Source organism: Miniopterus schreibersii (genome assembly GCF_964146895.1).
Source record: "Miniopterus schreibersii genome assembly, chromosome: 8".
In the NCBI taxonomy this organism is placed as follows: Eukaryota; Metazoa; Chordata; class Mammalia; order Chiroptera; family Miniopteridae; genus Miniopterus; species Miniopterus schreibersii.
In genome coordinates this window covers 38,392,490-38,417,856 of record NC_138109.1, presented here as the reverse complement: position 1 = coordinate 38,417,856, position 25,367 = coordinate 38,392,490, and the positions used below count along the sequence as shown (strand labels likewise).

The 25,367-nt window shown below is 37.3% G+C and overlaps 1 protein-coding gene across 4 annotated transcripts in view; it reads right to left on the bottom strand.

Moving 5' to 3' along the window:
- The window catches only part of PATJ (PATJ crumbs cell polarity complex component), a 246,892-nt gene that overhangs the window by 186,325 nt on the left and 35,200 nt on the right, over positions 1-25,367 (bottom strand). For all 4 annotated transcript variants that reach the window (XM_081145252.1, XM_081145254.1, XM_081145253.1 and 1 more), the window contains exons 10-16: positions 21,161-21,252; positions 19,851-20,031; positions 18,045-18,191; positions 14,504-14,580; positions 12,420-12,476; positions 5,545-5,679; positions 688-849 (exon numbers count right to left, since the gene is read on the bottom strand). In XM_081145252.1, the coding sequence (XP_081001378.1) occupies positions 688-849; positions 5,545-5,679; positions 12,420-12,476; positions 14,504-14,580; positions 18,045-18,191; positions 19,851-20,031; positions 21,161-21,252 (851 nt within the window). The remainder of the gene's footprint in view (positions 1-687; positions 850-5,544; positions 5,680-12,419; positions 12,477-14,503; positions 14,581-18,044; positions 18,192-19,850; positions 20,032-21,160; positions 21,253-25,367) is intronic.

Genomic DNA, 25,367 nt, shown 5'->3' with positions numbered 1-25,367 from the left:
AGCAGGATTAGATCCCTGTCTTTTGAAATTCAGACCATAAGCAGGCAAAAGGGAAGGTTCCATGTATCTAAACTTTTATTAATGGAATTAAAATCTAGAAGGGTCTGGAAAGGTGGAAATGACATAAAAGATGAGGTTACAAATGGCACAAGGTGACAAAGCATGGGCTTGAAACTGTTTTCATAATGACAATGCTCTTTTTAAAAAAAAAAAAAAAAAGAGTGCCAAGAGCACAAAAAGTGTTCTTTTATTCTCTGACCTTCTGAAGGCTTTGACAGCAATTTTTAGACTCACTTCAAAATTGGTCATAGATCTTATTTTTAAGGCTCTGAAAAAAGGGAAGTCCATTAGATATTCAACACTCACCAGCATCTTCAACTGATTAAGATGAACTGAGTTAAACTGGGAGCCAAAAGTAATGAGCCCGGGCAAATGCTAAAAAAAGGTTCTCTCAAGTCCAAGTGCATGCACATTAATGTCACCAATATTGCAAGGGGGTAAAGAAAAATTTTATGACATTAAATGAAAAGGAACAATTTGAAAGCTACTCATTATGGCTTGAGAGCTACTGTAGTCAAAGAAAAGAAGGGGGAAATATTTTCTTTCTTTTCATATTGTAGCACACTCTTCGGGGCATCCTTGATGAATGGGCATGCCTGTGGGAACCAGGGTACATTAATTTAGTACCTCCATCTCAGGAAGAGGGGCTTCAGTGGTCCTTGGTTCATCTACAGAGGCTTCATCGTCAAACAACCGTCGACAGCAAACCAAGGTAAAGGGGGGTGGCACTTCTTTAAGGAAAGAGACTGCTTCTCGGCGAGATTTCCCATAGAGCTGCACACCATTGACCTAGAAAGATAAGGGTAAGTCTGAAATAAGGTGGTCTCAGGTCAAAAAATAAAAAATCTCTGTCTTACATCAACCTATCAAAATGAAAATAGGGTTTTGTTTTACTTTTCCTGTAAATAAAAGGCCTATATTTAACAATATTTTAGTAGCAACTAAAAACATTAGAAATCCTTAAAATTTATAAAAACTAAGGCTAAACCTTTATTGAATTTAGGCGAATCAAGTATGAAATGGGTACAGAGTACAACTTTTTTATTTTATTTTTTTATATGTCTTTATTGATTTCAGAGAGAAGAAGGGAGAGGGAGAGAGCGATAGAAACATCAATGATGAGAGTCATTGATCGGCTGCCTCCTACAGGCCCCCCACTGGGGATCGAGCCGCAACCAGAGCATGTGCCCTGACCAGGAGTCGAACCAGGACCTCCTGGATTATAGGTAGATGCTCAACTGCTGAGCCACACCCGGCCTGGCCAGAGTACAACTTTTACTGGGTATGTGATCTGCTTAATTTTTCAAACCTCCATGGTTCCTCCTTTCTATACTCCAATGTCATATTCTCTCATCTACTTCTACCCATCTCTCCTTAAACATATTCAGTATCATGTACAGACTTCTTAAGACCATTTCCTCTTGCTTTTTTATTTTTTAAGAATATCATTATAGATATTAACACTAATTTTAAGGCTGTTAATAGCTACTGAACTTACAACATGTAGGTAAAAAAATCTAGGCTACCAGGCTCACAAAATTTAGCCTCAGTTCACAATTTTCTTTCACATCCTACAAACTCTTAATACCAGACCAAGGAAAATCACTTCTATAGAAAAGTACATATAACATTGCATCAGTTCTATTCTTACATGCTCTGCTGACACAGTCATCAATTGTAGAAAGTGTCAGTTTTCAAATTATTTTATATGTTTAAAACAACAAAAAGATAACCAACTATTACTTAATAATGAATAATGCTTATCACCAAAAAGTATGTAAATTTCATATTCTTTCTAGTGCATAACAATATTTTGCACCAAAGATGATTTATAAAGATGTCTATTCTAATTTTCCATATACTGTATATGACTTTAGCTCAAGGAGCTCTGCCAGCTCTGACTAAAAGTCAGAAAAAGCTGATCTGTCTGCTACTCCCCAAAGGCTGAGGCATGAACACAATCCAGGCAACCAATAATCTTTTCACATCTAACTCTCCCTTCCTGGGAGGGTTCAGCAGCATTATTAGTTTTAAAGACATTCTGGTCTGGCATTAATTTGTGACAGGTGCAGTGCTAATGTCCAGATAACTGGCAGGGCTGCCTTTCCTGGGAGGAAGGTTTCCACAAAAATCTGTCACTGCTCAGAGAATAAGAGCAGAGTGGGTTGGTGGAAGCATCCCATCAGTAGTGATCTGAGCCCCGAATCAACTGTCCCTTGGAACCACTCTTAGGCCTGTAACATACCAAGCACTTAGCCATCAGGCCAGACAATCTCCCTGCCTCTTAATTATTTACAAAGAAATCACCACACAGTAAAGAGACCCGCATGCGCTTCAGGGAGTGAGCCCTAGTGGAAAAGTAAATATCATCTCTCAAGACGTTATGACTGATGAAAGGGCCCAGGGGACAGCAAGTGCAGCAGCAGATGAAAGGTTTTCCTTGGAAGAATTACCAGCCAATCTTCACACAAAATTGGGCAGGGAGGTACCTGCCAATGGTCACACTGTTTCAATGGTGCCAACTGGTGCCAGAGCATAGAAAGGCCTAAAACCAACCAAATGGGTAGTAATCTACACTGAAAATAAAGCAAGGTCATACAATCAACGCAGGAATTCTACCCACATGCAGTATTAGTTGTGTTTTACATTACTTCAACAAATTAGAAAGACACTTTTCAGGTTTTCATCTTGGAGTACATTTAAATATTTATTTAGCTCATTATTTATTCATTTGAATTGTCTCCAATTATTATAGCAGTGCCTGGTAGTCCTCCTCTCTGCGCTCTACCGCTGAAGGGATTGGTCACATTTCCCATTACCAGCTCCTATCTAAGGGGATTTATAGCTACTGTAAATAGCTGCTCTGGGCTGAGAGTTGGCACAGTGTTCTAACCCCAAAGCATATTTGTGTTTCTGGTTTTAAACTCTAAGGAATACATTAAACACACACTCTCTCTCTCTCTTTCTCTCTCTTTCTCTCTCCCTCTCTCTCTCTCTCTCTCACACACACACACACACACACTTTAAGCTCAGAAGTTTTATCTGGCTAACTTTACAGAGATTTTAAAAAATTATTTCTATATTTGGTTACTCAGAAGCAGCCAATTTTTATTTTAGAGTTCATAATATTTCTCTAGGCCCTTCAACTTGAGACCCTCTTGAGTGCTGTCAAGTTTCCCGTTTCAGATTGTGATTAGAAAACGCACACACACATACTCATTTGCAGAGCACATCACACTGCACAAGTATTGTGCCACTACATTACCTCATTCAATCCTCACTAATCCTATCCCATAAAGACTGTTTATGCCTTTTCCCAGTGAGAATACTGCCAATATCTCATTGTGAGGTAATGCTTTATAGTTTACATGAGTGATACTCCATTAGATCCTCACCAACACAGTCAAGTAGGCATTTATTGGGAAGAAACTGATTCTCAAAAAGTTAAGTGACATGCCAAAGGACATGGTTACACTGTAGCAAATTCAGAACCAAAATCAACTCTTCTGACATTCAAACCTGTGCTTCTTTCTGTATCCTAAATTCTTTTACCAAAAATCTATACTTATAAATTCAAGTCTTCATGCTGCCTTATCTACCACATTCTATTACAAGGTCAAAGGCCCACAGGGTTCTAATCTTGGCTAAGGCACAGAAGGCTCATTTGACGGCTAGGAGGACTTATACTTGCTCTACTCAGAACTAGCTAACATTTCTTTATTACCTACCATATACTAGTAGTGAATTATACTTAAGGCCACTGAATTATACACTAAAAATGCTTACAGTGTAAATTATATGTTAGGTATAGTTTACCACAAAAAGTGAACTAAATTGGTTTTTGCTCATATTTCCACATCTCCCAAGTTAATATATCTCATTTCTCTGTATCTAACACCTACATATTAGAGAAATGGTTTCCAAATGGTCTCCAATCTACAGATTATCATGTCTGATTATCCACAATGCTAAGCCATGTGCCCAGCAAATCAGAAAGAAAGACATAATTCAGAACAAATAAAAAACTATAAGTGATATAGTAAAATCTAGGGCATTAATCTGCCAATAAGCATCCCAATATCATTCCTTGAACAACTCTAAAATAACTAACTTACTACATTTTACAACAGGACTGAAATACCCTCCCAAGCTTATGATAGAATTTGACAACAATGAGTCATAGCACTTTTCCCTCTGACCTTGACATTCAACATACTCTTTTAGGGGGCTGGACACTGCTAAAAATAAAATGCAGCTGCACTCAACAAGAAACCTACTTGCTATCCTTATCATTCTACTTTGAGCAGACATAAATTTTAAAAAGAAATTTCTATAACCAAGGCTCATGGGATTCTAATCTTAGCTAACTACAGCTACTAGGCTGATTCTATTAAACCCAGCCTAGGGCTTCCTGTGGTTCCTAACTTTTGGGAGAAAGAAGCCTCTTTACTCAGCCTTCTCTAAGTTTGACCATTCCCCACATTTTTTTAAGGATCTTAGGAAGTACTGTGATATACTTAAAACAAAACAAAAAATAGTGGAAAGGGGGTTAGAACACATGAACTAAAGTTGTCATTCTACCAGTGTATAAAGTTGGAGGAAATCAATGCCTTATTTTCTTGTTTGTAAAATTAGGGGTTTCAGTGTTGATTGGTTTGTTCATTGTGTTAGTTATAGAACTTTCCAATCTAACAAAATCTCTCAAGAAAGTCAGGCCAAAGAAGAAGTGTTCTAGAACTGATCTGATTGAAGAGCGGCTAGGGAGCCTAAGTGAGCCCACTAGAGGCTGCCATGTTGTGGAGAGTTCCAAGGAGACAATCTGAAAATCAGTGAAGAATACATAAGCCCGAGGTCACCCAGCTCTAATCCTAATTAGAAATAATCAACAAAAAATGCAAGTAAATGTCACTACATGTTTCAAGTAAGGGTCAAGAATTAGATTCTTAAAAAGAATTTTGCTCAAAAAAATACTAATTATGCTATTAAACTAAAATAGGATATTAGCTTCTTTCTTAGTCAACTATTTAAATAAGCACTCAGACATCTCAGGAGTCCCAAAAGATGGGGAAAATGAAGTTAAAGCATATTATCTACTTCCTTTATCATTACATAAGCTGTTAGTATTTTTGTCTTTTGTTTTTTCCAGACATATTGAGATATAATTGACATATAACATTGTGTAATTTTAAGGTCTATAATGTGATAACCTGATATATACATATGTTGTGAAATGATTTCCACAATAAGGTTAGTTAACAACTCCATCATCTCACAGTTACTATTTATGTCTGTGTGTAGTGAGAACATTTAAGATCCTCAGCTACCTTGAAGTATACAATCTATATTAACTATAGTCACCAAGTTATTTCATTCTAAGTAGGTCACATTTCACTGGCATCGGTGATAATATAACTCAGTGGATCTCTGGTGAGAACACAATTTCCTGGAGCTTAAAAATTCCTGTCTGTCCCTCATAAATTTTACCTCAAGAAGTTCATCCTCTGGCTGAAGGAGGCTCAGTGTATCAACAGGACCACCTGGAACAATTGAAGAGATATAATGGTGTCCATCGAAGGAATCCACTTCCATGCCAAGCCTCAGAGTGTGAATGGGCAGCAGCTGCAACAAAATACAGAGCAATAATATCAAACACCACAAGGACACATCTGGCTGTTAATCCTCCATCAGGTATTTGACAGGAAAGCCCCACCCCTTGAATAAGATCAGCAAAATCCAAAAAGAAGATGATAAAGGAAAGCCAGCCTCAAGTAAAATATGAGGTTGTTTGTCTTCTCATTTCTCTTTTCATTTAGATTCCCTGAGAATAAAGAAGCAGATGTACCAGGTCCTGCTTTCAGTTCTAAGCTCTAAGTACTCCAAACTCCCCAAGTTCCTGGTGCTGATTCTGTGTTTCACTTTTTTGCAGGGCTTCCCATCTCCCAGGACATCCTAACTTCTCTTTATTATCTAATTAACTTCCATGCACACTTCAATACCAAACCAGTGTCACTTCCAGAAGGCACCTCCTGATATCTGAGTTCATCCACCTTCTCTCTCTTTTCTTTTTTTTTAAATATATCTTTATTGATTTCAGAGAGAGGAAAGGAGAGGGACAGAGAGTTGAAACATCAACGATGAGAGAGTCGTCATCGATCGGCTGCCTCCCGCATGCCGCTGACCGGGAATCGAGCCCGCAGCCCTGGCATGTGCCCTGACCAGGAATTGAACCACGATCTCCTGGATCCTAGGTCGATGCTCAACCGCTGAGCCATGCCCGGCCGGGCCATCCACCTCCTGATATCTGAGTCCATCTACCCCACCTGAGGTCCGACACCACCCTGTGCACACTGCCGTCACAGCTCACCACACACTGTGTTTAAAATTTGTTTTCTTGATTGCTCCCCTTGCTTGAGTGCTGAGTCATATCTTTTCTCTCTATAACCTCAGGCCCTAAAATAATAGCAGGCACTAAACATGGGTTCATTAAATGTTATTTGATTATAATTGAAAATTTTTTCTTAATTAAAAAAAAACACCATTATTTGAACTAATCCATGAAAGATGTTACCTCATTCGAGATGTCCTTCACCATCTCATCAATTTAAATAAAAACTTCTGATTTGTGGGGTGTATAATAAGAGAAGTAATCTTTACTCCACCATAAGATTGATGCTGTTGGTTAAAAGGGTTTATACAATTAAGGTAAGAAATGAGTCAAAAGCTAAGAAACTAGCCAATGTCAAAGTGAGTGTCTTGGTGTTGTTGGCTGTGAAGAGATGAGTGTCTTGGTGTTGTTGGCTGTGAAGGTAAAAGGCATTCACCAAACTCCATTCCCTTGACTTTCAAAGACTGAGCTAATAATTTCTCACTGTGACTATATAAACTCAAATATGGTAAATGGTACTAATTATGACTTATATTTCCTATATCAATAGTCTGTTTTATCTAAAAATATCAGGCCTATCACTGTGTACTTGATAAGGAGAAAACCCTACACGAGGTGGCAATGCATCCACATTGTGGCTCTTTCCCTCATAGTCCCTATTCTCTGTGACCTCTGCGCTTCTCACCTCCCCTTTGTTGTCTGCTCTGAGTCACCAGAGTTTCACAGACCTTGCCTTAGACACCACCTGGGGCTCATTACTATCCCACTACAGACACACAGGCAAATCTGAAGTGGCATGCAGCCCAGTCACTAAGGCCTCAATGACTTCAAGTAGACATAAGTGACTTTTGGCCCTGGGGTAATATTCTGAAAAGTAAGTGCTCTTGGCCACCAAGCACCTCAGAATCTCCCAGCACCTACTGAAGGGGTGGACAACTGAAAAAAATGAAATGATTCATTTGTTTAGTTGCTAAATGCAGCTGGATTGGGTAATGAAACAGTCCTGCCCCCACAGAGAAACCTGCAACAATGAAGTGCTATTGTGAATCCCTTCCCAACTAGTGGTTTCAGTGATGTCATTTTGGTAGCTTGAAATCTACTATGATGGGACAGTTTACACCACAGGTATTGGTAAATGCTACAAATTGGAACTGCTTTTTTTTTTCCTTTTGAGAGCCAGGTTTTACCAGCATACTATTCATCTGCAATGTAGTTTGAACATGCTATCTAGCATATATTTATAGGATATAAACTATGTGCAAGGATTTGAGCTATGAGTTTTCTACCTTCATGGAACTAACATTGTGTAGAGACAGACAATAAACAAGCAAGAGAGAAGGCAGATACATGCAGACAAATAAGTAAACAATTCACCAGCAAACAAGTGAAAAATAAACAAATAATTACTAATTGTGATAAGTGCTCAAACATAATTGGCGCAGGCCATTCTGGAAAGTTGGTCAGAGTAGGTTTCAGAGATGAGGACACATTTAAGGTGAGACTTGAAGGATAAGAATGAATCAACCCTACAAAGACCCTGCTGGGAGATTCCTTGTGGGAGGTTAAGCGAAAAGAATTAATTGCCCAGGTTTTGGTTTGTGTAACTGAGTAGATAGTGGTAGCAATTTCTGCATAGAAATAAGTGCCCAAATTAAAACAAAGACATTGCTGTACACAGAGAGAGATCTTTGGTACTTATATAACAATGTGCCTCCCATTAAAAAAACAAGAGGACTAAGGAGGGAACTGATTCCAATCTCCTGTTCCAGCCCTTTACCAATCCTGCTCCATTCACTTGGTTGACACCACATCCATGGAATAGTTGACATCAAGAATAGGTTGAAGCACTGAGGAACAGCAGAGGCTTACCCATGGAATCTCTTGCCTGCCAGACACAAGGCTCTGTCCTTCTGGGCTATTCCAGCTCATAATTATAAACACCACATGCTCCCTAGAAACTTACACCATGAGCAAGACACACATGTTCCATCTTTAATCATGCTAAGCAAATAAACCAGAAATGATGTTTACAAAATCTGTCAATCTGAAAGGGGCCTACCTAATATTAGTTCTGAATCTAAATCTGAGTACAGCTGGGTTTCTGAGACTTCGCATTACATTGCTGCAGGCTTCTCTGCAGGAGCAGGACTGTTTAATTACCTGTCTCAGCTGCATTTAGCAACTAAACAAATCAACCATTTCGTTTTTCTCTTTCAGTTGTCCACCCTTTGGTATTCTGAGTTCTGAGAGAGAGAGCAGAAAGTGCTAAAATGACAGGAGCGGATGCAACAGACAGATGATTGACGTCTTCACACATATCACATGTTATGCTTTTAGGTGCTATTCTTTGCACTTTGCAAGGGGTCCTATTGAAATTGACAAAACTAATGAGCAGCAGAATTGTCACGATCCTGATATGACAAGTAAAGGATGCAAGGAAATGTATCCAAGGAAAGTGTGACCATGGTGTGATTTACTGTCAGTGCTAAAATGACAAAGATCAAGTAAGATCAAGAAACCTACAGGTCTTCAACCCATGAGTAGGAGAGACCTGTTATGAGACAAGCCACAGCTCATTCATTTCACTAAAAGCTCTACTTTTAGGATCCTAAAACAAGATATCAAAACACTCAAGTGAGAATATAAATGATGTTGCTTGGGGGGGGGTCACTTCTGGAAAGGAAAAGATATGTCAGTGAGATGGGGGAGAATGCTTCCAAAAATGTTGAACTCAAAATAGAACAGAAAACTCCATGATTAGTTCTTATGAGAGAGAGAGTGAGAAATTGATTGATTGATTGATTGATTAAATAGGCACATAGCCATTTATGTTTAAAGATAAGGGGAAAAGAGGTACTAAATTTACCACAAATAAGAAACAAACTTTCCAAGAATGAGGCTACAACTTTTAAACTAAGGGTGAAACACAGCATAATGACCTCACTTGGGCTATGCAAGACAATCAATCAATCCATTAGAGCTTGATTTATGTATTAGTTTTTCTCACTCATCTAATATTTTAACTCTGAAGGTTCAAAAATACACACTGTGTACTGTTGTACAGAAATATATTGAAGAGTCTCTTCAGTTTCCTAACACAAAGGTCAAGTGTCAGTTGCCACTATCATTTTAGATATCATTTATGTTACCTGTCTGGCCCATGTGATATCTGATCTTTTGACACCTGATCTAACACTCTGCACTATGACTCTCTCTCTCCCTTTGCTCATGATATTTCCTCTATCTGGAATATCTACTGTTCTTATTTCTGCAAACCCATTTATTTTTTCAGAGTATAGTTCAAATGCCATCCTCCCAACAAACTTCCTTCATCTGTCTTGAAGAAGTAACGCCTCCGTCCTTAAATACACATAGGCATTTTAGCAATAATTGAACAAAAATTCTCAATGGAATGAGGCAAGGAAGGGATCACAATTTACTTTGGGGACCTCACCCCAAACCTACAGAATCAGAATACTGGTCAGGAGGAACAAAATAGGGCATTTGTATTTTGAAAAAGCTCTTCTGATCTTTCTGATAGGCCATCTGCCCTAGTCAATAACCTAGTCAATAACCATTGTTGTTATAGTTATCTGAGACCAGGAAAGCATACAATTACATGCTTGAGAATTGGTAACAGAGGTTGGTCACCTCTGGGGGAGTACAAAGGGACTGGGATGGGAGGGAAACAAATTTTGCAGTGCAGATTTCAGTAACTTTAAAATTTTATGTCTTGTCCATATATTATCTACTCAGAATAAAGAATGGCACAGACTCAGAAGCCAGATAAGCCTTGATTTATTTCCTGACTTTACCACTTACTAGCTACATATGATCTTGGGCAAGTCACTTTATCTGCTGGACACTCAGTTTCTGCATATTAAAAATGGAAAGGAGGAAACAGCTGCTGATCAATGGGGTAATTGTGAGATATAAAGGAGATAATGTATTTAAAGCAAAGAACTGACCCTAATAATTGAGTAGTGACGCCCAATGCAACTCCTGGAGGGCCCAGTCATACCACTGCCTTAAAAATTATATTTACTCACATGGAGAGAGGAGGAAACTCACATTTAATGCTCTTTCTAAATCATAGTCTGTCAGTCTGTCTTGTCAAAACCAGAGAACAGGACCTGGTACTTTTGTTTCCCACAAACAGAGATACTGCTAATGCTCACTCCATATCACAATTGATGGCCAGCAGAAAGGTCACTGAAATGAGCTTTAATGCTTCTCCCTCCCAAGGCTGTGATTATCTTAATAGTAAACACTTGCCAACAAAGCCATCCCTAAAAGTGCAAGTCTCCCCAGATCCGGGAAAACCATTCTTGTGTCATGATTAACAGCTTCCTAGAAGCAGTGCAGCTAATGCTCAGCCACTGTAAATTGCTTTCACCTCCCTTTTCCCCACAACTCTTCTTGAATCAGAATCCCTTCAAGAGTCATGGCTATGGGGTGGTAACCAGAGTGACCATCTACAGACAGCTAGACCCTTAGGAACCCCAATGATAGCCATGAAATGTGATTTTCCTAATCAGAAAGCTCATAGGATAGAGGGAAATCCTAGAGCTTTGAGAGACTTCTGATGAAAATGAAAGAAGAAAGTGCCAAAACAGGACTGCCTTTGAACATCATGAATACAGAAAAAAATACACAACTTTAACATAGACAATGAAGACATTGCAATTGTTGAAGATTTTGCTTGCCTTGGTTCATCAATTCAAATGGAGACTGCAGCCAAGAAATCAAGAGAAAGAGCTGAGACTTGGAAGGGCAGCAATGGAAGAATTAGGAAAGATCACCAAGAGCAAAGATGTGTCATTAGAGAACAAGGCGAAGTTCATCCACACCCTGTGTTCTCAATTACTATGCACAGATCCGAAAGTTGGACAATGAAGAAGGCAGATAGGAAAAAAGGGATTCATTTGAAATAGTGTTGGAGGAGAGTCTACAGATACCCTGAACAGAAAGATGAACAAGTGAGTCCTAGAGCTAATTAAGTATAATGCATTGCTGGAGGCACAAAATGACCAAACTGAAGCTGTCCTACTTGAGACACATCATAAAACGGCAGGGTTCTTTAGAAAAGACAATAATGCCTGGAAAAACAGACGGCAGCAGGAAAAGAGGAAGACCAAATATGAGATGGATTCACTCCATGAAAGAAGCTGAGCTGGGCTGCTGAGGACAGGACACTGTGGGTATCACTCATTCACAGAGTCCCCAGGAGTTGGAGCCAACTTAACAGCTCGTAATATACATATGACAGCAGAGTTTAAGCTGGGCTCAGCTCATACACCCCATGTAGGATTATAGTGTAATTTTTGAAACTAATCTGACAAGAAAACCTTACCTTTCTCATCATTTGTTGAGAAAGCCACCTAGAAGGCTTCTCTAAGTTTCAATTCCCTGGCTGTTGATTATCCAGAACAGGAACTATAAAATTAATTTGTAGTGAGAGGACACTAAAAACTGTAAAAGTTGCCTTCTGGCATTTTGCCATTAGAAATAAAGCTCTCACTATAAAATTTTTTAAGTACAAGAAAAAACATTGTTTATACTCAGAAGATAAACCACTTTTCTGTCCTTAGACATCTGGACCTGAAGGATTTTTTTTAAAGTCTGTATTTGTGGTCCTGATTTTCAGAAAACGTTTAAAAGGCCTTCTTATAAAATCTGAAAAGCTTACACACACTCTGCACAATGCTACTCTGTATACTACCTTTTAAGGTGGGCAAAGCAGTCAAACCTGAGTTTTTGGATTCTGGGAAGTGGTACAAGGGACCTTATGCTCTTCCCAGGCACAGCTAACCATCACCTTTCATAAGTGAGAACTCACCACATTTCCCGAAAACATCTAAGACTAAATTCTGGAAAGTTTAGGTTACGGCACTAATTAAGTTTCTTCGACAAGAACTTAAAGACTAAGTTCTTCCGACAAAAAACTGGTAATTTTTTTTTAAATAATGCTTACCTTCGAATATTTCTGTAATTCAGCATCGTCTGCAATCTGTGTGTCCAAAGTAGCAACCTAAATTTACAAAACAAAAAACCCAATATTTACAAAAAGCATAACTTTTTTTCTTCCTAGGTTTCCTGAAAAAAAATCTGTAAAACTACATATCCCAATTGAAAAAATGCATCTGACTATAATCTCTTTTTGATATTTCTAAACTCTAAGTATAACAACACGTCAGGTAAATTTCAGAGACTATTTGCTTTTCTGTTGTTCTCCACAAAAATCTTTTTTTCCTAAATTATTCAAAAGTTGAACCAGAAGGTGCTGGGCAAATACATATACTATTTTTTAAAATCCATGATCCCTAAAATTTTAATATAATCCTCCATTATACTGAATCCATAAAAAAAATCTCATTCTTCTGACAAAACCAAGAGTCTGGTCATTTTTACTTTTAAATTCCGCTTTAAAACAAAGTTTGCAAGGTCAGTGAAGTCAGACAAGAGTGGAAAAACTGACGCGTCTGACTTTCCACAGCAAGCTCAAACCATTTCCCTAGGAGAAATGGCTGGCAAGGACACAAACAGAAAGATCTGGACTGGTGGGAAGCTCATGGAATACCTAAAGCTTTTAATCCTGGCTGGCCTAAAACTATTGTTCAAAGCTCCAATGGTGGACAGCCACAGAAATGAATGGCTTACAAGCAAAATACGTTACTGATGATTTGCATCTGTAAGTTGTTAATAAAATATGGTGCATATCTGGAGGGAAGAGATAAGTTCAACAGTGCTCCAACTAAAGCTTTTAAAAGTACTGCAGATAAGTAGATGCTGGAAGAAAATAAAATGAAAAACAGTGGAGTACATGCACGCATGCCTTCATTCACCTTGCCGAGCTTCTCCTTTCTGCTCCTCAATCCCCAGAGCAAGTTACAACTCTTAATGAATAAGCTGTCACTTTAAATTTCCAACTTCCAACTCTGGCCCCTTTCTAGCCCCTCTGTTATAACCTCTCCATGTGATAAATGATATTTGGGAGGGTAGTTGTAAGGAGTATAAAATTTTAACAAAAAAGAGCCCATCAAAAAACCGCCAATTTATAAATACTGATATACCAAATTACTTTGGATATCAAACCATAAAGGAGAGAATAGGTCATTTGCTAGATGATAGCCTAATGACAAAATAGCACTCAAAATCTATGAAGTAAAGAAGCAGTAGTTCCTAAGGACTGATATGCAAGTACAAAATTAGCAAGAAGAGAAAGTCTGAACTGTTTTGACTCATCTTCATGACACTGGAAGATTTCTGACTATAGATAGTGGCTGTATATTTTGAACCAAGAAGAGAAAAAAAAAATCTCCAGCCAGCCAACAAGTACTAATGATAAACATATGTAAGAAAATGTTAATGACAATAGAAATTTAATAGAATATTTTATTATGAACGCTTTCAGTGAACACTGTAGAGGCTTTTCTAAGCACAGCTTTTTGCTTTCATGTGAATTCATATGGGGAAATGTAATCAATCCCTTACTCAATGAATCTCATAACAGGTGAAAGGAAGTCTAATGGGCCACCGGCACTATAAACTTATACCTAACCTAAACTACTTCCTGTTCTCCCAAATACATTTGATAACCATTCTTTCATTTTTCTCATAAAACTGTAAGATTCTTTGTGAAACATAGGACTAATATCCACAGCCCTTTCAGTGTACAATAAAACAAACAGATCATAAAAGCAATCATAAAAATGCCAGCAATTTTAAGCAGCTGAGACAGGTTATAAATTTAAAGGCAAGCTCTCTCTCTCTCCTAACATTTTTCTGCCTCTTGTCGACTTAAATGGTTTCAACATGAACTGAGGATCTGCTAATTGTAACTGAAACTTGTGTGCAGTCCTTCCTTGTTCTTATAGCTTAAAATGCTAAAAAAATAATAATAAAATAAAAAATCAATTGACTGATTTAATAGGAAAGGCAGGAGGGAAAAATAAGGGCAGGCTGGCTACTCTCTGACTCTATCTCTTTAAATTGTAGTGTTATTGGCTTGACATGAAGTGAGATGTGAGTGTTTTTTATTTGAAGATTTTAACATACCATTACTTCATAATCGGGGCCCAATAGGTTTTCCCATCTGGATTTCAGCTCATTTTCTGGAAATTCAGGGGCTCTTTCTGGATTTAAAAAAAAAAAAGAATGTTGAAGCTACTATGAGCCAAACACACTTAACTACTTAATTCTTCCATAACAGCAGTTTCAGTAAGTAAAATGGAAATATATAAAATGAAATTGCATTAACTTAGGCCTACTAGGTAAAGTAAATCAGAGAGACCCTATAAGGCTAATGTAAAATGCAAAGACAGGTATGACCAAATTATGAAGCAACTTTTGTTGTTAAGGAATACTGACTGTAAAGGGAAGAGGAAATGATGAGTTATAAATGAAATTTGAATTACATACAGTTTATACGTAAACATCCCGCAGTTTACAAATAAAATGCATCTGGCTTTGCTTTATAATATGTCAGGACAAACAAGGATTTAATTTAAATGTTAATTACTTCAAAGCAGTACCTTCCACTCACCCATAGGAAAAGTAAAAACTTATCAAGCTATCGTTACTATCAACTAGGCATATCGACACATTCCATTCAGACTCTTCACTTGGATGTATATAAAAGCATGCCTGGTTTTAATTCAACCACTAAGCACATGGGATTTAACATAATAGGAACTTTGGTTTTACTTTGTGACTTCGTTATATCTTTAAGATTTTCTTACTTGATGGTAATATTGCCTTTTTTGCATAGGTAAGATAATTTTAAAGGGCTAAGGCAGATTTTAAGTCTCCTACCTGTCTTCCATATAAGTTTAGCCTGAAGCTTAGTGCAGTTTATAGTCTAAATAATGCCTATTAGGCAAAAGTCAAAGTACTAAAACTATAATTTCAAATTATATCTAGAGTAGTAGCAGATAATAAACAAACCTCCACCTTTTTCCTTTCAGTTGAAGAAAAACTCTCTCAATTTTGTCACAAGATCAGATGAGTCATAGAACACCTACCATAACTGACAGAACCATCTGTCTAAAATCAAACATAATTTGCAATATCAGCTCTTTTAGTCCTCAGCAGGGACAGCTCATCTTGGATGCATAAAGCGCTTAATTATATAATAACTTAATTAATATATTATATTTTAATATATAAAACTTAATTACATAATAGTTAAGCAAAATAGGCTAACCTCAGAGAAATCAGGGACTAAGACTAATGAACACTAAAGAATTTAAATTACTAGATTTACTAAAGAATATCCATGAAATAACTATATTTGGTTAGATTACATTTCAGGGATAACTAACCAAAGATCCTATTAAAAACAAAAAAATCATTCACGTGGGCTCTGCACCTTTGCACCTACTTCTGTTAACATTTCCATAAGAAGTTACATTAAGAATTCTACCATCCTGCCTGGCCGAGCGTGGCTCAGCAGTTGAGCATCGACCTAGGATCCAGGTGATTGGGGTTCGATTCCAGGTCAGAGCACATGCCCGGGTTGTGGGCTCGATCAATGACTCTCATCATTGATGTTTCTATCTCTCTCTCTCCCTCTCCTTTCCTCTCTCTGAAATCAATAAAGATATATTTAAAAAAAAAAAAAAAAAGAATTCTACCATCCTGCCTGTTAAACTTCTTCTAGGCAGCAGTTTCTTATCTGGTAAGCTAATTTGAACAAAATTTGCAATGCCTTACTTAAATTATAAGCTTAAAAAACATGATATTTGAAGATGATATTTCATACACATGTATGAAATAATGTTGCCATTTCCCCTTCAATTCTTTTAACTATATTTTACTTTTCAGTCATACAATGAAAGCACAGATAGTCATGAGCTTTGAAGAACAGCACAAAATCTAAGTACTAGAGGAAAGAGATTCATTTATTTTCAGCAGCTCAATAAATCTTAGAATATACAAAATTATTAAAAAAATAAATAGGCCCTGGCCGGTGTGGCTCAGTTGGCTGAGCATCATCCTATGTACCAAGAGGTCGCTGGTTCGATTCCTCATTGGGGCACATGCCCAGGTTGCGGGGCTCAGTCCCCAGTACGGGGTATGCAGGAGGCAGCCGATGGATGTTTCACTCTCTCCCTTCCTCTAACAAAATTTAAAAAAACATTTTAAAAAATTAATAAATAGTATGATGATCTAAAATTATTATTTCAATGGCAATGAAGGGGAGCAGGATGTACCACCCCAAAATATACCACTTTGGAACGTAGGTTATTTTGAGCTGAAGGCAATGAAGACCCAGCAGACTCAGAAAAAAGTTTTACCTCTCCCTTAACTACCTATAAGAATTTAGACAAGGGGCCTGGCCCAGAGGAGCTATTACCAGAAACAACTTATTTATCTGAAAGATCTACCTGCATGCAGGGCAAACTTCTAATTACCAAGCATCTGCCCTTCTTAAGGTCCTGTGAATTATCCTTTGAAGCCCAGGCCCCTATCCCATCCCTTAGCTCAGAATGGCATATAAGCCTCAACTGCCCAATTTGCCCTTGGGTCTCATATTTTTATGGGGCTCCCATACATATGAAATTTTCTCCTGCTAATCTGTCTTATGTAGATTTAATTATTTGCTCAGCTAAACAACCTAGAAGGGAAGAAGAAAAAAGTTTTTCACGTCTACAGCAAAAAAGAAGGCTAACCTCATAGCTGTTGGAATACTTTGGTCTTATTCTCGAGTTGAAGTTATACATACCCATGAAGAAAAATATAGTAAGATGGATCCAAAAAGAGAAGAGAAAATATTTCTAAAAGTATTTTAACTTCAGAATGAATTTGATATTAACCTTATAGTTCACTGAAAATCTATCTGGGTTCACTTGAATTTAAACAGCAAAGACCAACTGCAATTTACTTGGGTCAAAAAAACAAGTTAAATTTCCAAATCAGAGGAAAATGTTTAACCCAAATGAAGGGTTACTCCTTCCTTTAGGCCATTATTTCCTGTGAGAAGACAATCAAAGCCAAAATTTTTCTACAACATGAATGGTGCTAACTATTCCATTTCATTCAACTGACCAGGCTTTCCTGAGCACCTTTGTGCAGGAGATTGTGTGGACTATTACTCAATATGCTTGCAGAACAGAGTCATCTATAGTAGCTGAGGTATCAAAGTACAAAGTAAAAGAACAAAGTTGCATATCAGTTAAAGAGGAAAATAAAAGACAAATATATAGCTACCAGGCAATTTGATGAGACATGAAAAAATGTATACATTATTAATTTTTATGGTGAAAAGGAAATACTGCTATACATACATGGATAGCTATGCATCTATATCAGTAATATACAAGATAAAGTATGCAGTAATTTAAAATGCTGACAAGATTAAAAACAGTCAACACATACTAATAAAAAGGCATTCAAAATTAAGATAATCAAAGGTTAAACAAAAATATGCTTGGTCCCTAACTGCCACAAATGTTAAGATGTTAATATTAATAATACCCTATTTCATACCACCAAAATGCTTCTAAAACTCCTCACATATTAACCATAAAAAAGAGAAAGTGGTTAACAAATGAGAAAGTCAAATTACTTTGCTTTGAATTGAATGCTTTCTGCCCACCTGGTTTTTCTAAGGCTTGTAGGTTGTCATTTTTCAGATCATCCATTCTTTCTTCAGTTTCCTCATCTTCACCATCCAAATTAGTTTCCGTTTCCACTGCTCCAGTTAGAAAGAGGGCTGGTGGTTTTGGTGGTTCTACAACAGTTTCTAAAATAAGAATTGCACATTTGAATCACTAGGAGCTAAAGGCCATACTTCAGTGAGCCTAGTCCACTCCTGTTTCACCACCTCATTACAAACAGCTCAGGTAACTTACAAATATTCCTTTATTTAAAATTTCATGTGTGATAACCAATCAATTCCTTAAAAAATAAATATGTTGGTAGCATTCAAAGAATAAGGAACTAGGCAGTGGGAAGAGAAAAGCAAGGTAAAGTCAAAGACAAAGCAGGAGTAGATGCTTTTCAATATGGCCTTGGAAAAGAAAACGAGCTGCTATTGTGGTGGGTAGAGAACAAGACCTGCAGAATAAGCTGGTCCCATTGTCCTGGGCTCTCCCAGGTTCTGGAATGACATCATCATGAGTATCACAAACAATCTACAGAGGTGACCTTATGAACTGGAGGGGAATTAGAGAGCATTCCCCTGGTTGCAGTGGTTCCTCCCTTAGCTAAGAACAGTCATAGGGTATCTAAAGGGTGATAAATGCTATAATAGAGTGCTCTTCAAAGGGTGCTAGTGAAACACACAGGAAGGACACCCAAACTATGGAGGAAGAGGTGCAGATTTAGAGTCAAATTTATCCCAGGACAAATTTAAAATGTAAGCCTGTCCAGTAAAGAATTGCTTATTCGCAAATGACATACTCCATTTGATATAGCGGACTGAAGCCAAGGGCTCTATCAGAGCTATTAAAACTATTATATTGATATAAATATTTATGTAAACCTTTTAAGGCCAATATAGCATTTGTACAATTTGTACTATTTAGGCAATATTAAATTTCATACATACAATGCAGTTGACAGGGGATCTGTCTTTCAGCAGCAAAATTTCCATTATCGCATAAAACTTAAAAAGTTCCAATTAAATACAAATCAATATCAGTTGAAAGCAACAGCTTCTAGGCTTATTATATCTTCAGAGGAAGGGGAAAAAAAACTATTCCTCTCCTGATAAATTCTAATAGAATTATTTTTCTCTCAGTAATTATATAACTCGTCATTCATTTTTAATTAAATATGTAGAATTCAAGATTGTAGAATTTTGTTAATCTATACATTTATAAACTGATAATTAAAAATCGACATGCATACAATTATGTTTTTGTTCCATAATGAAAATTTACTACTGATATAATCAAAAGAACAAATATTATTCTACAAATGAAAGTGTTCTTGAGAGAAATTCACGTTTTATTTTCTCTTGCTATATTTCAAAAGGTAAATCATGAGACATTAGAATCAAATATATCACTGGAAGTAAAATGAAACCTGAATTTTGCAAAATGTCAAAGCATTAGAATGAACGAAGGCTCCTGAACAAACAGTGTCAAAGCTTTATTATTCAAATGTAAGTAATAAATGAAATTTGGAAGCTTTCTGGGAAAATGATTTCCATCTTCATTTAGAGAAGCTCTTAGAGCTTAATGCGAGTCAGGGATCATGTTCTAACATTTGGACTGGCACCTGATAACAGGCAAAGGGAGCTCTTCAGTGCACAAATGAGCTGATTCATTTCTCCACCATTGCATTATACACAAGGTGGGCAGTTTTTCCTTCCCAGGCTCACAGAGCAACCTCCATCAATGAGCTATTCTTCCAACCCAGACTACAGGGTGGGGAGAGGGGCAGTGGACTCCATCACCTGTGTCTGAAGGCTGTTCAACAAGCGGAGGCTGCTCAACAAGTGGAGGCTGCTCAACAACTGGAGAAGCTGGTGAGGATGTCTTCCTTCGAACTAGGGTTAGATGTACCACCTGTCCTGCATTTCGTAATACTTCAACAACATCCTGGTTGGCAAAACCCTGAATATTCACACCATCGACCTGAAACACATTAAACAGGTTTCAAGTTAGCTACTATTCTAAATTCTGGCAAGGCAGAATCAAAATAGGGAATCCTTTTTTTTTTTTTTTTGGTTAATCCAATATAACCCGAGGATATTCTTTTCACTGATTTTTTTTTTTAGAGAGAACGGAAGGGAGGGGGAGAGACTGAGAGAGAGAAATACCAATGTGAGAGAGACACATGGATTGGTTGCCTCCCATTCGCGCCCCGACTGGGCCAGGGATCGAGTCTTCAACCAAGGTACAAGCCCTTGACCAGAATCAAACTGGGGCCTTTCAGTCCAAGGACCAACACTCTAACTACTGAGCAAAACCCTCAAGGGCAGACAATTCATTTTATTCCAAAAATAATTTATATTAGACCTAAAAAAGTATTTAAATAAGGATGCAAGATTAGTAGTAAAATATGCTGATAAACTTCCTGAAACACTAGAAAACAAATTCAAACTTGTACACCTAGGTCACACATTTTAACTTACAGCCTAAGGGGTAAAGGGTCTAATTTTCTGATGCTATTCAAACTTCCAAGTGTCATAAAAGTGTTCAGATGAATTAGGTAGCAGGTATTTATCTGCAAAAATATGTAACCAGTTAGGAATTTTTTTTGTTTTATAAAACTATAAAAAGATGACGCTTGTCAGAAATGGTATCATGTGATGGTTTAAAGCATAGGATTTGAGGTTGAGAGCCTCGTATTGGAATGCCAATTCCAGCAGTGTACGATTAACATAGATATATATCTGAGTTTCGACTTCTTTTCTCTGAAATATGGGTGTAACTTCTACTTTCCATGGTTGTATGAGACTGCATGTGAAAAATGGTGAATAAATAATAGCTATTATTAATATATATATTTGTATATATTATTTTTTCCTACCAATATGGTTACTGACTCCTTTCTTCACAGACAGTAAAAAAAAAACAAACAAACAAAAAACAAATTAGGACCACAAGAGTCCAAATTAATGAGGTTTCACTGTACTAACAAACTTATTTTTAAAAAATATTATGAGACTATATTGAGCCATTCCCCTCTCACACATATTATAATAAAGATAACTTGTCCCTCCCAACTTGATTCAATTCTAAAACAGAGGAAGTTACTTACAGCAACTATTTTGTCATTCACTTGAATCTGTCCATTGTGGTAAGCAGCACTCCCAGGTATTATACTTTTCACATAAATCCCCGAAGCTTCCCCTAAGGTGCACATAATGTGGAAAAAGGAAGAAAGCTCTAATTAGGCCTTGATTGCAAAATTCATATCAAGAGGCTAATTAGCTAAAGGGGCTGACTGAAGGCTTGATAAGTACTATTTTGAACACAAGCAGAAAAACTGATGGATTATTTCAAACTGTCACCATTACAAGTGACATGAATTTGAAATGATTTGACTGATGACTATTTCTAGAAACATAATAGTAATGGAACCATGATGAAATTCACTCCGATATAAGCTGGAATTCAAAGAGCCCAGGTTAAGTCTTACCCTCTTCTCGTGGTCTAGCCCCCTTCTCACTGTTGACTTGGCACAGCCATCATCATTTTTCACCTGTGCTATGACTACGACAAGAGTCTCCTAATAGGTCTTCCTGACTATATGCACTTGACTATTCCCCAAACAGTCTTTAAAAACTAGAAAAATCTCAGCAACATAAAATAATCCTCATACGGATTATAATATAAAACATTTAAACAGGAAAAATGGGTATATAAAAATTACAGCTATGTAAAAAATATGCATGCCTATGGGCAAGGACTTGAAGGGAAATTGGAAAATGAGAAACCATAGTCCTGGAGGATTTTATATTTTTATTTTTAAATATCAAATGAATTTAAAATATTGTCTGCAGAACAAAAATAAACGCAATGGATTTCCATCACCTATATAACAAAAAGTAAACTTCATAGAAACATATTCAAGGACCTCCATAATCTGCCCAAAACTACTTTTTTTTTTTTCTTTTACCTTATTTTACTTCATCCTTCCAAGAAGACAAAACTCCAGACACACAAGACTCTTGATATTCCACCAAAACACCAAGTATTTTCTCAATTTTAGGCCTTTCCTCATTTCATTTTTTCCTTCTTCCCAACCTCCCCGCTTGTATCAAATCTTTCTCCTTTCCCATGCCCAGCACAAATGCTTTTCTTTGTCAATTTTCCATTGCCCTCTATCCAACTGACTCTTTCATCCACCATGATAGTTTGCTTGCACTTCTGCTAAAACATGCATTTCATTTATCACTGAACAATTGAGAGTTATGTACATGTTTGTCTCCCTGAATAGACTTTTATGTTCATCATTCTAACTTTTCCAGAATTAAGCAAAGTTAACTGCTCAAAAGTTTCAATGAATGGAAGAAAGAGAATTATTTTGAAAGACTACATGTTAAAAATCATGTTGAGATTTAAAATATTCTCATTTTTGCATTCACCATGGCCTACCTCCCTCCAATCCCAAAAATGGTTCTTTTCTTTATACAGTAACATAAACATTAAATTTTGTCGATTTTCTATCAGTTACTCACTTTCATTTTATTCTGCATGTATATTGTGAGGTTTACAAGAACACCATGAAAACTTCATATAATAAAGGTTCATAAGCCAAAAGTTTAGAAATTAAGCCATGATTTCTCTAATCAGACAGTACACTGATAGGTACTGATTATACATATATATATACACATATATATACATATATATATAAAACATATATATACTTGGCAACATTATTATACAAGCCATAGTTAGTTCTTTTGGAATTCATTTAAATTCTGAACCTAAAAATGTGGCACTTAGGAAAAGCTAAAATTTTGAAAATAGTTGTTTCATTAGACTAAAATAGCACAAGGTGGTCTGACATGAATTTCATTTAGGACTTTGAATACATTAGCACTTTTAATCTTTCCACCTGCTCTAAGTATATAAAACAATATTTTTAAAAAAATTAACTCTCTAATCTTGCTAGTTTTTAAAAAACTAGAACATTTCGTAACTGAATTTTCATCTTACTAGCAAATATCTGTGAAAAGTTTATCTTTCCTTACTCTAATAATTTTCTTATAATAATACAGTAATTCTTACACCGAAAGTTACCAAAGCTTTGCATGTAGGAGTTGAGGGAGTGTTATTATTATTCAGAGATACTTGAGCCATGTATTTGTTTTTTGTTGTTTTTTTAATTTTTATTTATTGATTTTTAGAGAGAGAGAGAAACTTTGTTCCACCCATCCATGCATTCATTAGTTGACTCTTCTATGTGCTCCAATGGAGATCAAACCCAAAGCCTTGGTGTACTGGGATGACATCTAACCAATCAAGCTACCGGGCTAGGGCCATGTATTTAGTCTTACAATGCATTCCCTTATTAAAGTATTTGTTTTATCTTATTTTTGGTAATTAAACATAATAGTAATACTTTTTGACATTCATAATATGAAATATATGCAGTAATCATTTTACTTTATCACATGTAAAATGTCATAATATGTAAGATTCACACTACTCAAAATATATTTTAGAAATAAGAAAAGGTATGATTCAAATGTTATACATGGAGTTGGATAATTAAATTATGTTGTTAATGACTATCAAATCAACTATAAAACCACTGAGATAAAACTGTGTGATATTTTGATTTATAAGGTACTGGGTCTCTATCCACAGTTATGGGTGAAGGTGGAGTTCTTGTGATGTCTCAAGGAAAAGAATTTTCCGAGACTCACACAGCTAGGTGGGTAACATTTATTGGGGCAGAAATAAACCCCTGGGTTTCCAATGTCCTATTCCCCTCTATCCCACCATGGAAAAAGCCCAACCATGTCTTCAGCAGGGCCAGAATAAAGGCCACTGCCCACAGTTTCTGCTCCATATTAAAGTACAGTACAGTCCAGCATCCTGCATGTGGAGTCCACATGGGCATGGGCCATGCAGCTGCTAAGACCACATGGCTATGGCGAGAGAACACGTGAATACACAGATGCATGCCGGTCACGAAGCAAGAGAGAACCAGAAAAAGGTAACTCTTTGTCTGGGGATTTTAACCAGGAGCTTCTCCAAACTAACCAATTAACTTTCCAAGATTTTAGGCACTTTTGATGGGGTCCAGGCCCTGGCCAATCCATTGCTCCCCAGGCTAGCCTAAGGATGGGGGCTGGTTACAAACCCTGTGATCAGAGGTGGGGAACATTCAATCCCAAACTAAAAGGGGAAAGGAGCTGAAGATGAGTTCAATCACCATTGGCCAATGACTTCTTCAATCCTGACTATATAATGAAACCTCCGTAAAAACCCAGAAGGGCAGCTCTGTTGGTTCTTTTTCAAGGAGTTTTCCCACTGCGGAAAAAGAACACTTCCGGGTGCAACCATGCTGGGCCCCAAGCTCCACAAGGAAAGAGGCTCCTTCTTTCAGAACCTCACCCTGTGTATTTTTTCATCTGACTTTTGATTCATATGGTTTAATAACCTTGGTAATAAATCGGTCATCTAGTGAATAAACAGGTTTTCTGAGTTTGTGAGCCATTCTAGCTAATTAATCAAACCCGAAGAGGGGGTCATGGAAACCTTTGATTTATAGCTGGCCAGGTCAGAAGTACAAGTAACAGCCTAGGTTTGCAACTGGCATCTGAAATAGAGTGCAGTCTTGTGAGACTGAGCCCATTACTTGTGGAATCTGATTCTATCTCTGGGAAGCTAGTGCCAAAACTGAGTTGAATTCTCAGACACCCTGCTGGTATCCGAGAATTGCTTGTTGGAATTGGGTCTGGGAACCCTTTTCAAACTGTGATTCTCTAATTACTGAAAAGTAACTGGTTGCTATTAGAGATTCATTGTTTTGAGACAGGTTGGTAAGAAGCTAGGAAAATTCCTTGACAAGTGGAACGGGGAAACAGAGAGATAGCTGAATAAACTGGATGAGCAATTTACAGCCAAAAGGTCACCAGGGAGGAAAGCTCCCAGTGCCTAGCAACAGGCAACACTGGTGCCAGACCTCACCCCCAGGGTGGCCTTTCCTCCCCTGGCATATTGCTGGTCATGCATTTTGGACCCACCCCTGACCTTTCCTCCCTAGAGATAACACCTAGGCCTTGGTGGTATTTCAGCTCCAGGCCCAGAAAAGCAGCAAAACCATGCAGGTGATGCCAAGACCTACTGCAGTGATTAATGATCCCCTGGTGCTGACCAATCAGTGGAGACCACACATGGAAAGGGCACACATGGAAAAACTGATGAATATTCTGAGATCTCCCCTAAAATCCCCACCTTCGGAAAACGGATAAAAACCCCTCAAGACAAAGAAGCCAGCTCGAGCC